This window comes from Mustela erminea, chromosome 8, assembly GCF_009829155.1.
Source record: "Mustela erminea isolate mMusErm1 chromosome 8, mMusErm1.Pri, whole genome shotgun sequence".
NCBI lineage: Eukaryota > Metazoa > Chordata > Mammalia > Carnivora > Mustelidae > Mustela > Mustela erminea.
Window position 1 is genome coordinate 7,894,892 of NC_045621.1, and position 12,148 is coordinate 7,907,039.

The 12,148-nt window shown below is 41.5% G+C and overlaps 1 protein-coding gene across 2 annotated transcripts in view; it reads right to left on the bottom strand.

Moving 5' to 3' along the window:
• DNAH7 (dynein axonemal heavy chain 7) overlaps positions 1–12,148 on the bottom strand; it is a 252,745-nt gene that overhangs the window by 36,711 nt on the left and 203,886 nt on the right. For both annotated transcript variants that reach the window (XM_032354246.1, XM_032354245.1), the window contains 3 exons: positions 9,039–9,131; positions 3,092–3,268; positions 533–694 (listed from right to left, as the gene is read on the bottom strand). In XM_032354246.1, the coding sequence (XP_032210137.1) occupies positions 533–694; positions 3,092–3,268; positions 9,039–9,131 (432 nt within the window). The remainder of the gene's footprint in view (positions 1–532; positions 695–3,091; positions 3,269–9,038; positions 9,132–12,148) is intronic.

The following is a 12,148-nucleotide window of genomic DNA, read 5'->3' on the forward strand; positions in this document are numbered from 1 at the left end:
CATGATGGCCTATATTCTTGGAAAAGTGTGCTATACCAATGAAAACAAAAGAAGTCCAAAATGGTGAGAGCATAGAAGTCATAGAAGATGGTAGCAAAGGTCAACAGGAAGCGAACTGTCAGCCATGATGAGGCTTTCAACTTTGCCTTGTGTGCAAAGGAAAAGTTTTAAGCAGTGAAGCAATATTCATTACTCATTCAGGAAATAGTTGCAGATTGTCTGTGTGGGCCAGGCATGATTGAAGGTGCTGGAGATAGAACAGAGAACAAAACAACACCACTGCCCCAGCTCCTCTGTATTGCCAGCTCACTGCAGGAGTCCTTGTCCCTGTTGAGAGGGACTGGGCAAGGGCTGACTGCGTGATTTCCCCTGGTGCTCGACCCCCCATGTGAGCCCATCTGTCCTGTAATCCAGCCATGCCACCAGCCTGCAACCCTCCAAACCAGAGGACGGGCATGGAGTTGGATGGCGTGCACATCACTGGTTATGAGGGGGGGAATAAAATCTAATAAAAATAAACTTGCATTTTTACCTCACAAACTTTCTCGAGGGTTGGCATCCAAGAGGTAGCAAGGTGACAATTCTGAAGAACAACCCACGTTCCTTCTTTGATAGCTTTTTCTACCATCCTCATAGCTATGGGCCCTTGGCCTTGACCAAGAGATAGAGAGCTAAGTTTTGATCCCCCGTATCCCTGTGTACAAGAATAGTAAAGATGTTATTTGACAACACATTTTTAAAGAAGAAGCACTATTATTTTTATAAGAAATGTTAACATTAAGTATACTAAAATTTAATTATGCACATCCCTCAAAGGTCTAAACATGCAGCTCTACAACATTCGTACTGATTAAGAAACTTATAAATACTCAGATCAAAAGTAAGTCCGTTCATGTTGGCAACAGTCATGGTGATAACTGGAAAAGTCTGTAGGGGCTTTGATTGTGGAGATAGGGAGAAGCAAAAAATTAAGAGCACTTTAAACATGAGGAAGCATGAGATGAAAGGACCTGGCTGTCATTCAGCTTTTCTCCTAAAATCCAGAGCCCAGAAGGAGACTATGAACAGATAGATGAACTTGTCCTGTTTCCTCCGGATCTTTGAATAATAATGTTTTAATTAATTTGGCTATTGCATAAAGTTCAGATAAAAAAATAACTCCTAATTCCCATTCAAAAGTTTTTTTACAGGAATTCTGTGGGAATGTTTGCCTGGAATGCATTTCTGCCATAGTCTGAGTCACCTGCGGCCCGTGGAAACCGTGGCTGTGACTCCCTGAGCTCTTCTAGTCTAGCGCCATCATCCTCAAAATGCCTCTTTGGAAGAGGCTTTGAATTATGGCAGCAGTGCTAGAGGAGGGTCTCAGGCTCTCTGAACATCCACAGCTCATCAACACTAGCAGGTAGAAGCATTAGAAAACAAAACAGAGCCAGATACTACTGTTTCTGGAAAAAGGGGGGGTAGCAGGTGAAGAAGATGCACGGAGCCGTCCTACGCAGGGGCCGGAGGGTAATCACGTTGTGTGATGTGGAAAGGAAAATGGAGAGGAGCTAGGAAGATCTCGAAGGATCGAAAAGGTCATGTTGATGTGGAGAGGGTGAATCCCACCTAAAATGAATTCTAGCTTCCGCACCACCGCCACTCTGGTCCTTCCCATGCTTGCTCTTCCTGACCCTTTAGCAGCAGCTCCCGAACTAATGCCCTGCTTCCACTTCGCGCCACTCAAATAAATTCTCCTCACTCCGGCTAGGATGAGCTTTATTTAACTATAGGTCAGAGCACTCACTTTGTTGCTTAAAACCCTACCCCATAATCCCATCGTATTCGAGGCCCTCAGTGTAGCCTGTGAAGGCCCTACCTGACATGGCCCCTCGGTAGACGGTCTCAGCCCCCCACTCCTATAGCCGTGTCAGCCACGGTCCAGCCCGTCTTCAACCAGCGGGAAGTGCTGTGTTCCACTATCACTCCCCACGTATCTGAGAATCATACGCAATGAAAAAAGCACAGAGTATTACAATAAATTGGCCTAATAAAGGGTATTTTAACCACTTAGCTCTGTAGTCTTAAAGAAGCTACTTGACCTCTCCATGCTTTAGTGTCCCTCTCTATAAAATGGAGGTGCCGTTATTGACCTCATAGGACTGCTTTAAGAATTAAAAGACAGATGTGCCTAACAAGGTCTAGCAAAACTAGCAGTATATATAAAGAACAATCAAAGCAGCAGTGGTGCTTTTAGAATGTCAGTACTACTTCCCATAAAATGTTACTTTGGTTAGACCAAAAGGGGAAAAAAAAATCAACTCAAAAATGTCCAGTCACCTGTTTATGAAGATTTTCTTTTTTTTTTTTTTTTAAGATTTTATTTATTTATTTGACAGAGAGAAATCACAAGTAGATGGAGAGGCAGGCAGAGAGAGAGAGAGGGAAGCAGGCTCCCTGCTGAACAGAGAGCCCGATGCGGGACTCGATCCCAGGACCCTGAGATCATGACCTGAGCCGAAGGCAGCGGCTTAACCCACTGAGCCACCCAGGCGCCCCTATGAAGATTTTCTTATTCTAGGGTGAATGATGTAAGAAAACTTACAGTAAATTCATTTGAATAATTTTTAAAGCCTTGATATATAAGTATTAGAATGTATTCTAACCTGTAATATATGATTTTCCTGAAGAGTCAAGAAAGTTCCTCTTTAGAGACTGGGAGAAGGGGTAGGATCAGAGAAGGTTATTCCCAGGGTCACTGTTCAGACTTAAATTTATTAAATCAATCCAAGCTCTTGCACTGATGCCACAATGTCACAAAGTTCCTCTATCTCCCCAAAATAAAAGTGAGTGCCCCCCCCAGCCAAGTTCTAGTTTTCATAATTTGAATAGAGAAAATTATTTTAATGTCAGTGCTGCCATCTAAATATCATTTTATTGAGACTCTGTCAACTTCTGGACCCCCGAGTTTTTCAAGATCTAAGTGAGTGAACAATTTTTACCTTTCCCTCCCCCCACTTAGGATAAGCAAGTTTGGTTTTTAAAAAATTCAGCTGGAAAATACTTTACTTATTCACTTTTATATGAGAGAGGCTCATCTATTTTAAGGTACCTGGTCATCGGCAAATTTTAGAAGGGCAGCCATGGGGTCTGCTCCAGGAGAGAGCACAAAAATCAGTGGTGAACAGCAGTTACTATCTCCAAATGCCTTGGACAAATCAAAGGGGGGTGGTTCAATGAATGCGCGCCCCAATCTGTTGATTATAAATTCTTGCAGCATTGGAATAACCTAGAGAGGGACAAGAATATATTTGAAAGAATAGTCAAAACTGTTTACAAATTTAAAAGTTTAGATTCAAAGATATTTTAAAACAAAGGACTACATTAGCTTAGTTATTTGTTAATGTTAGCAGAGGGTCAAAGACATCACTTACATAAATGTCTTTTAGATAGGAAAAAAAGACAAATTATTTAAATAATAAGAGAGGAGTAGTTAGTGACACAGAATTCAAAGGCATTCTTCTTACCTTCAGTGAGCATTCAGCGCATAGTGGATGAAGAAAATAAGAAGCCTCAACTCTTTACTTAAATTTAAAATACTATGTTCTAAAAGTCCGCAAGTCAAAAGTAGAAATTTGAGAGTGAGTTTATGTAGTACTATACGGTCAAGAAAGAACTGAAATAGCTCGGAAAAGAAACACAAAGAAGGCAAAAAGAAAGGCACTCCGAAAAAGAAACAAGTTATACTCCTGAGAAATACCTAAAAGTGTACGGCGGGAAGCTCCTGACACCACACCTGTGTGCTTTCCGCGATCATGGGTGAGGATGAGGAGAACTCTGCGGCGTGGGAGCCCCCCCGAGTATTCATTGTGAAAATAGAATTTTGTTCATCAATGTGGCTGACGTAGACCTTCCAATACCCCCTTCCCTCTTTCTCTCTCTCTTTTTAAAGGATTTATTTGAGAGAAATAGAGAAAGAACGAGAGAGAGAGAGAGAGCAGAGGGAGCGCTTCAAGCAGATGTCCCACAGAGTGTGGGGCCCGAGGTAGGGCTTGATCTCACCACCCCGAGATCATGACTGGAGCTGCAACCCAGGGTCTGATGCCTGACCAACTGAGCCGTCCAGGTGCCCCTTTTCTTCCCTCTTTCCAATGAAGGTTCTACACCTTTTCTCTCTGGACAATGGCTCCAAGGTAATCATGACTCAGATGTGAGCCAGACAAGCAAGATAGACAGGTTTAACAGACCAGCATCCCTATGTCTAGCTTAATAGATTATGTAGACAACATATCCCAGGAAGAGGAGTAATGGACTGGCAGGAGCCTAAAGAATTTTTCGAATCACTCTAACTGGCTCCCTGCTCATACCCAAGACGGCCTCATGTATGCACACAACAGTCCGAATTAGGTCGTCAATCCCACCAGCCGGCACCTCTCCTGAACTTGCAACAAATTGCAAGAGCAGTTTCCAAACACCAAGTATCTCAAAAAGCTGGTTTCCTCTGGATAAAGTCATGAGTATTTCCAGCCTCTGTGTATTCTCCCCAACGTCTATTCACACAAGGTTTGTGAGCCGAAATCACGGACCCATCACAGTGCCGGAAACAGCGTCAATCTCAATGTGGGTGAGTGTGTGTGACAGAGGGTGTGTGTGTTGGGGGGGGGGGGGCTGAGAGACACTGGAGGAGTATCTGGTCTAAAATCAGATGTTTAAATCCCTCCCCAGCATTTCCAGTTTCGTTCGAGCACAGAAAATGCACAGAAGAATAACACATATGTAAGCTCTGTGTCGGCAAGGACCTGCCTCACTCGTGACTCAGAAGTTCTTTGCACACAATAAACACATACTGGACACCGGATGGATAGAAACTCGGGATGCCTCTTTTTGTGAAGGTGAGATTCTAATTATAGAAATTCTCAACAAAAGTCACAGCATAATAATTCGCCCGTACCAAAAGTTTCATTTCTACATAAGTTATTTCATGTTTCAGATATTTTGAATGCACAGATGTCAAGCTTATTGCAGAAAACTAAAAATATCCCTTCTATCCAGGGCTTTGTCCTTGCCTTTCTCCTTTTTCCCCATAGCTGGTCTATTTTCATTATATTAAAAAACAACAGCAACTACCAAAAGGAAAGGAAACTTTTTTTTTCCCCCACCATCTCTTCCCAAGGCTGACTTGGGAACTAGAATTTTATAAACAAAAGCACAAGGCTTTTAAGTGCATGGCTTTCCTTTCAGTAAGCTTGAGTTGTAAGCGTCTCCTCTCTTTTGTGAGTGGTTCAAGCTGCTGTCAGCCACTGTGCACATGTAGACCTGGCTGGAGGACCAGTTAGGGGTGCACACGTGGGGGGTACAGGGAGTGCAAACAGATTTCAGTGCTTTGTTTTTAATTTTAACCTGAGCAAGACTTACTTGCTCCCAAGACCAAACTGTAACTCCTAAGGTAAATAAAGCTGTGCTTCTAATCAGTTTGCGAGGCAATAGAATTGGGTTTGCTTCTGCAATCTGATTATGCTGGCATTAGGCCTGTAAAATGAAATCTGTCAGTAACAAAAATTACAGACCAATTTAAGCAGGCATCTTCCCAAAGGCAGGAAAGAAGTTGGTGGGCTTCCATTTATGGTTTTCTGTGTATTGCAAATTCCTGGAGAATTTATCTGAGGTCAGAGAAACATATTCCCTTATATTTGACAAGTTTCTTATTGAAAGCTGATTAATTGGCTTTCTGTTGATCGTTTGGAAGGAGAGAATGGTAGCCAGAAAACTCTCCATTTTGTAAATGGGCCCCAAACACTACACACCGCAGTATTTATTCCCCTGTTATGTCTCTTTTATCAATAATGCACTATAAAATACTAAATTCTATACAAAAGTGTGAGCCCATCTCATTTTTCCTTGTGGTGATTTACAGAGCATCTTTTATATTTTTCCCAACTAGAGCACTGGTGAACCTGGGGTGTAGCTTCTTCCCACTGGGTGGAATTTGTTTTGAGGACAGAGCAGGGAAAGGGAGCAAAAAAGCTGTGCTGCTAAATAATTGCTACTGAGAACTAGAGATGGAGGGACTGCTGACCCTGGTGGATAGAGAGAGTATCTCACGACTTAGAGATTGCCAAGAAATGAAAATCTACAGAGCAGAAGCCCAAACAGTGGCCTCGGAGAGCATCGCTTCTTTCTCCGGCACGCTAATGCCATGTTACTTCGGAAAACCATTCTTTTAAAAGTATAGTCGCCCCTATATTCCTTTTAAATAAACACAGATTCCAAAACCCACAATTGCCCACTAGAACTCGGAGTGCCTAGGGACAGCAAGATTGACAAGTCTGAGATTGCCAGTAACAGAAGAGCATACTAAGAATTCTTTCTCTTGTAAGGATTCTAGGTGTGATCGCATAGCTAACGGTCATTAATTCCCCGGGTTAATTTGATTAATGCTCTAATAGCAAACGTTTCCAGATCTCGGTGACTTAATGCAACAAAAAGTTTCCTTCTCTTCCCTGCAAAGTCCTGTGCATGTGCGGGCGACACTCGCTCGCTGGGCCGGCTCCGGTCCCGGCCTGCTGACGGCACTGAAATATCAAATGTGATTCCACGATGCTGATGGCCGGGGGAGTGCCCGGGAGAGTCTCAGGCTGGAGGTTTATTGTTCCTGCCCTGACACTTCTCACGTTTTATGGCCAGAGCCCTTCACCTCGTGTGCGCAAGGGAGGGAACTGGGAATGTCAGTGAATAGCATTAATGTCTACACTTACCCACCTACCCCAGGAAAACTCCAAAGGAGATATGGAAACACACAGGGCAAAGTTATCAAACGGGGGGCCAAAGTGTTGGACAGAGTAGCTATGTAAAGTATAAAACTCTATGTTTCACCTAAGTTGATTTAAAAACAAAAAACTGGGGTGCCTGGATGGCTCAGTTGGTTAAGGGTCTGTTTTCAGCTCAGGTCATGATCTCAGGGTCCTGGGATCAAGCCCCACATCGGGCTCGCTGCTCAGTGGGGAGTCCGCTTCCTGCTCTGCTTCTGCCTGTCGCCCTCCTCCTGCTGATGCGTGTATGCACGCGCGCTCTCTCAACTACATAAAATCTTTAAGAGAAAGTTAGTAGAAATAAAAACTAAATAAAATGAAAAACATACAAACAAAACTGCCCCAGCGTGACTATCTAATTCCTCATCTCCTTCAAATACACTCTAAAAAGAGAATGAATAGGGAAAGTAATACTTGATCTTTTAGCTCAGCGTATTTTCAGATTACAATGTTAACTTTTTTAACTGGGGAAAAGATATTTATAGATGAAGGCTGCAGTAAACAACATAAAACATGAACAGAAGCTTCTTTGTTTTTTTCAGATAATGAGTGGAGAAGTTGGTGGTACACGCAGAGCTGTTTTAGTGGAATGGTCTATAGAGCTTAGGAAACAAAGTAAAAGCCTTTGAAAATTTTAACAAAGGGTTTTAAATGAGGAAGCTATATTAGGCAAGAGTGTGAAATATTTCATATTCTTCCATATTTAATATTTGCAGGGATAACTTCTGAGGATTAATACTAAAGTTTCAGTGGCAATTCGTTTTTGAAAGGGCTACCAAGGCAGAGAATGTTTCATTAGTTTAATTATGATTCCTAACCAATTGTGACTACTTCCAACACCTAAGAGCCGGGCAGCGTTATGATTGTCTTTCTTTCTTTTTAAGACTTTATTTATTTAATTGTCAGAGAGAGAGAGAGAGAGAGAGAGCACAAGCAAGGGGAGTGGCAGACAAAGGGAGAAGCAGGCTCCCCAGCTGAGCAAGGAGCCCAATGTGGGACTCGATCACGGAGCTGAAGAAAGATGCTCAACCGACTAAGCCTCGCAAGCGTCCCAGCATTATGACTTTCATAGGCCCCAGGCACCTTGTACGTCCGTTTCCCCATGAAAAAATATCAAAAATTATATTTTGCCATTGTTTTGGTATAATTACAAGCTTAATACAGGCTGGATTACATTTTCCATTTTTAAACAGAATTAAAACATTTTCTTTAACACCTAGAAGTATCATGGGCTTTAGGCACGATGCCTCATGGATACTTGGGCTCTGGCGAAGAACCCAGTGACCGGCCAGGCCAGAGCTGCATGTGTTCGCTGAGTCGACCGCGGCTGACAGAGGAAACAGTGCCTCTGCCCCACCTGTCACTGACGCATGTAAAAACTTTAAAAAAATAAATTGCTTTCACCACCTAAGTTCTGGTTTTTTGTTGGTAGGATGGAATTACTGCCTTACATTCCCTAGCAACTCCCAGTTGTGAATATAGTAAGTTTTGATATCATTTTGTATTACTTTTACTTGAGTCGTAACAGAGGACAAATAGGATATTTTTTCGATTTTTTCTCAACATACCTAATATATACATTTTTTCAGAGTATATGGATATCTCTGTGGATGTCTTTATACTTAGATGAATAGTTTGTTTGTTTGTTTTAATAGAGTAAATAATGCAGATGAGACCCTCCCTGAGCACTGAACTTTGCTGACATGACAGGTTAGCCGATGCATTGGTTATTCATCATTTAAAGAAATTAAAAGGAACAGTATTGACATTTTCCTTTGTAGTCAGCAGTGATGAATGTCTTAAAGATGATATTCTACTGGCTTTCCACAGGCCAACAAAGAGCTCCATATAAAGACAGCATTTGAAAAGGCAAAAATTCTCCTCTATCTGCTTGGTGCGAACACCAACACCTCTGACCAATGTCATCAAACGAACGAGGATAAGAATGAGATTATAGCATGTAAGAGAAGTGGATTGTAAGCAATTGGGGAAGCATAAATTAAGGGAAGAATCATAAAATACATCAAACTATAAAATACAGTCTCCTCTGTTATTAACTTAGTGTGGCTTTAATGATGTGCAAACTTCTTGAAAAATGACTGCATCGAAGGAAACGGGGTTAGCTCCCCCCACCCCCACCCCCGCCAAGGCTCCTCCCCCTCCCCTGTGAGTGTTACAGAAGCAAATGCAAGCTGGGGGGACTGGAAGGGCCTGCTGGGGAGTGGAGTCACCGCGGCGCGGCTTGCTTACCTTGTCTGGCCTCAAGCAACGAATGATAAGCATCCTTTGAAACTCATTTACTTTCTCTTCCCAATTTTCAGGAAAACTTTCATGATGTGGTTCCTAAAATTGCAGAAGACATAATTCAATGTTATTTTAGAGATTCTTTCTTTTTTTTTTTAAGATTTTATTTATTTATTTGACGGACAGAGATTACAAGTAGGCAGAGAGGCAGGCAGAGAGAGAGGGGGAAGCAGGCTCCCGAGAGCCCAATGTGGGACTCCATCCCAGGACCCTGGGATCATGACCTGAGCTGAAGGCAGAGGCTTTAACCCACTGAGCCACTCAGGTGTCCCTAGAGATTATTTCTAAAGAGAATAGTATTTTGACTTAGAAACTGATTTTTAGGGAAAGCATATAATGACTAAGTGAAATCACGAATATTAATGTAAATTTTATTAGGCTGGGGTAAAGTTATGAAATAAGGAATGAAAAGAAAATTTAAAGCACCACAAAGGAATCAAAATGAGGACATGAATTAAGCAGGTTAATGTCAATATGAATACTAATCATTAGACAAATGAATCCTGTTACTAAAAAATGTGCATACAGAGTTTTCCCATTATTTCTCCAAAGGCATTTTAAAACCTACCAACTACTGTCATCATCTATTTATATAAAAATAAATATTTATTACAAAAGAAGAAAGGCATTATACTTAAGTTTATTGTGATATTTCCTGTTTGAACAATGTTTTGGTGTCTTTTTTAAAAATAAAGGTATATTTGAAACTGTATATAATAAAGAAGAAGACAAAGAGAGAGAGTTATTAAAAATACACAAGAAGAAAGGCATTAAGATCCCAAGAGGAGTAAGTTCAAAAAAATCAAAGGGGGCGATAGTTATAAAAATTTTAAAACTCTAGGGAAGGCTATGTGATATCTTATATTAGAAATCTTCATGCCTCAGCATAGTCAATAAAATTTCTATTTCAAATTAGAATGAAGTACTCACAAAAACACATCCATCCCTAGGAAATATGTTTTTATTACTAATAGAGATTCAAATGAGATTCAGTCCAAAATATTTGCATTTATGTATAGATACAATCTCACTGTTGTGTATAATACAAGTTGGTAAACAAAAAATACTCTCTGCAAATCTTGCACTTTCTTTCTTTTTCCCACGTTCCCTAAAGAGAGCTCTTGCATATTACACCCAGGAAAGCAGAATGTTAAGAGAGTAGAAATAAAGGGGTAGAAAAAAGTAATTATGAATTGGCAAAATACTCGCCCTCGTGCTTAAAAAAAAAAAAAAAAAGTGACGGAAGGCAACAATTTCTATGCGTGCCAGAAGGGACACTGTTTTGTGGTTTGTGTTGACTATCATAGTCTCCAATTCTCAAGATAAGGTCTCATGAAAAGTTGTTTGGGAGCTATTAGCTTTTCCCTCTGAAAGGGAGGTAGAAATTTTTTCTGTCCAAGTTTCTAGCTAGAGCACAAATTAAATTTACTTGAAACAGGTTAACAGGAGGAAAAAACCCTGAAGTCTTATTACATGTGCATAGAGGCCCAATAATAACACAGAGACCTAAAGAAATGATCAAGGCAGGCAGTTTTTATCCTTTCTAGACGAAGAAACCATTGATCTGTGAGGAATCGACAGAAAAAAAAGAAAACTTAACTTTGGGAGTTTCAGTTAGTAAGGAATTCTAAATAGAATTTGGGCTGGGGTAGTAAATTAGTAGAAAGTAACAAGGGTTTTGTTTTGTTTAAAGATTTTATTTAATTTATTTGAGAGAGAGAGGGCACGAGAGGGGAAGGGTCAGAGGGAGAAGCAGACTCCCCGCTGAGTGGGGAGCTGATGCGGACTCGATCATGGGAATCCAGGATCATGACCTGAACCGAAGGCAGTGGCTTAACCAGCCGAGCCACCCAGGACCCCCAAGGGTTGTGGATACAGCCTTCTGTGCTCTGCATATCTGGTCTCCAGTGCTGGAGTTGTCTTTTTACCTGCTGATACAGGGAGGGTACCTTGCACCTGGGAGATTTATTTCCACTCTCCGGGGGAGGGAGGGTCCTCTTGCACAAACTGTCACTTAAGTAACGTTTATTTAAAATAATCCATATGCCAAAGTGGCACATTTTGGGTAGCCTGCCCTTGGCCCCTGAACCTTATGTCGACAGACAAAAATGTTTATTAACTTACATCCTCATCCTAGCTTATATCTGCGTTTATATCCTGCGTTCAGAAAATCTAAACAAGAGCTCTTCTATAAAAAAAAAAAATTTGTTTTAAAGATTTATTTATTTTAGAGAGAGAGCACAAGCAGGAGGACCAAAGGGAGGGAATCTTGCGTTGAGTGTGGAGCCCGATCCCATGACCCTAAGATCATGACCCGAACTGAAACCAAGAGTCAGACACTCAACTGCACCACCCAGGCACCCTGGTAAAATTTTTTTTTAAGTGATTTTATTTTTCTCAGAGTCCACGGTCTCTCATGGTTTGTCTCCCCCTGCAATTTCCCCCAACTCCCTTCTCCTCTCCATCTCCCCATGTCCTCCATGTTCTGAGAAACAAACTGAGGGATGTGGGAGGGGGCGGGGAACTAGGAGCGGGTGGGACTGTGAAGGACACGCGCTGCGCGGAGCACTGGGTGTGGTGCATGAACAATGCATTTTGGAACACTGAAAAAAAATAAAATGAAATTTAAAAAAAATATTTTATTTTTAAGTAATCTCTACACCAAACACGGGGTTTGAACTTACAGCCCAGAGATCGAGTCCCATGTTCTACCGAGACAGCCAGGTACCCTCTTTTGTAAAATTTTTAACTTACCTGCTATTATGGTTGTAAAGTCTAAATTGTTAATAAATAAAAACCTGGCATGGAAATTCAAAAAGAATATATTTTTTTAAAGATTTTATTTATTTATTTGACACAGAGAGAGATCACAAGTAGGCAGAGCAGCAGGCAGAGAGAGAGGAGGAAGCAGGCTCCCTGCTGAGCAGAGAGCCCGATGCGGGACTCGATCCCAGGACCCCGAGATCATGACCTGAGCCGAAGGCAGAGGCCTTAACCCACTGAGCCACCCAGGCGTCCCTCGAAAAGAATATTTTAAGGGCTCTGCATCTACGTAC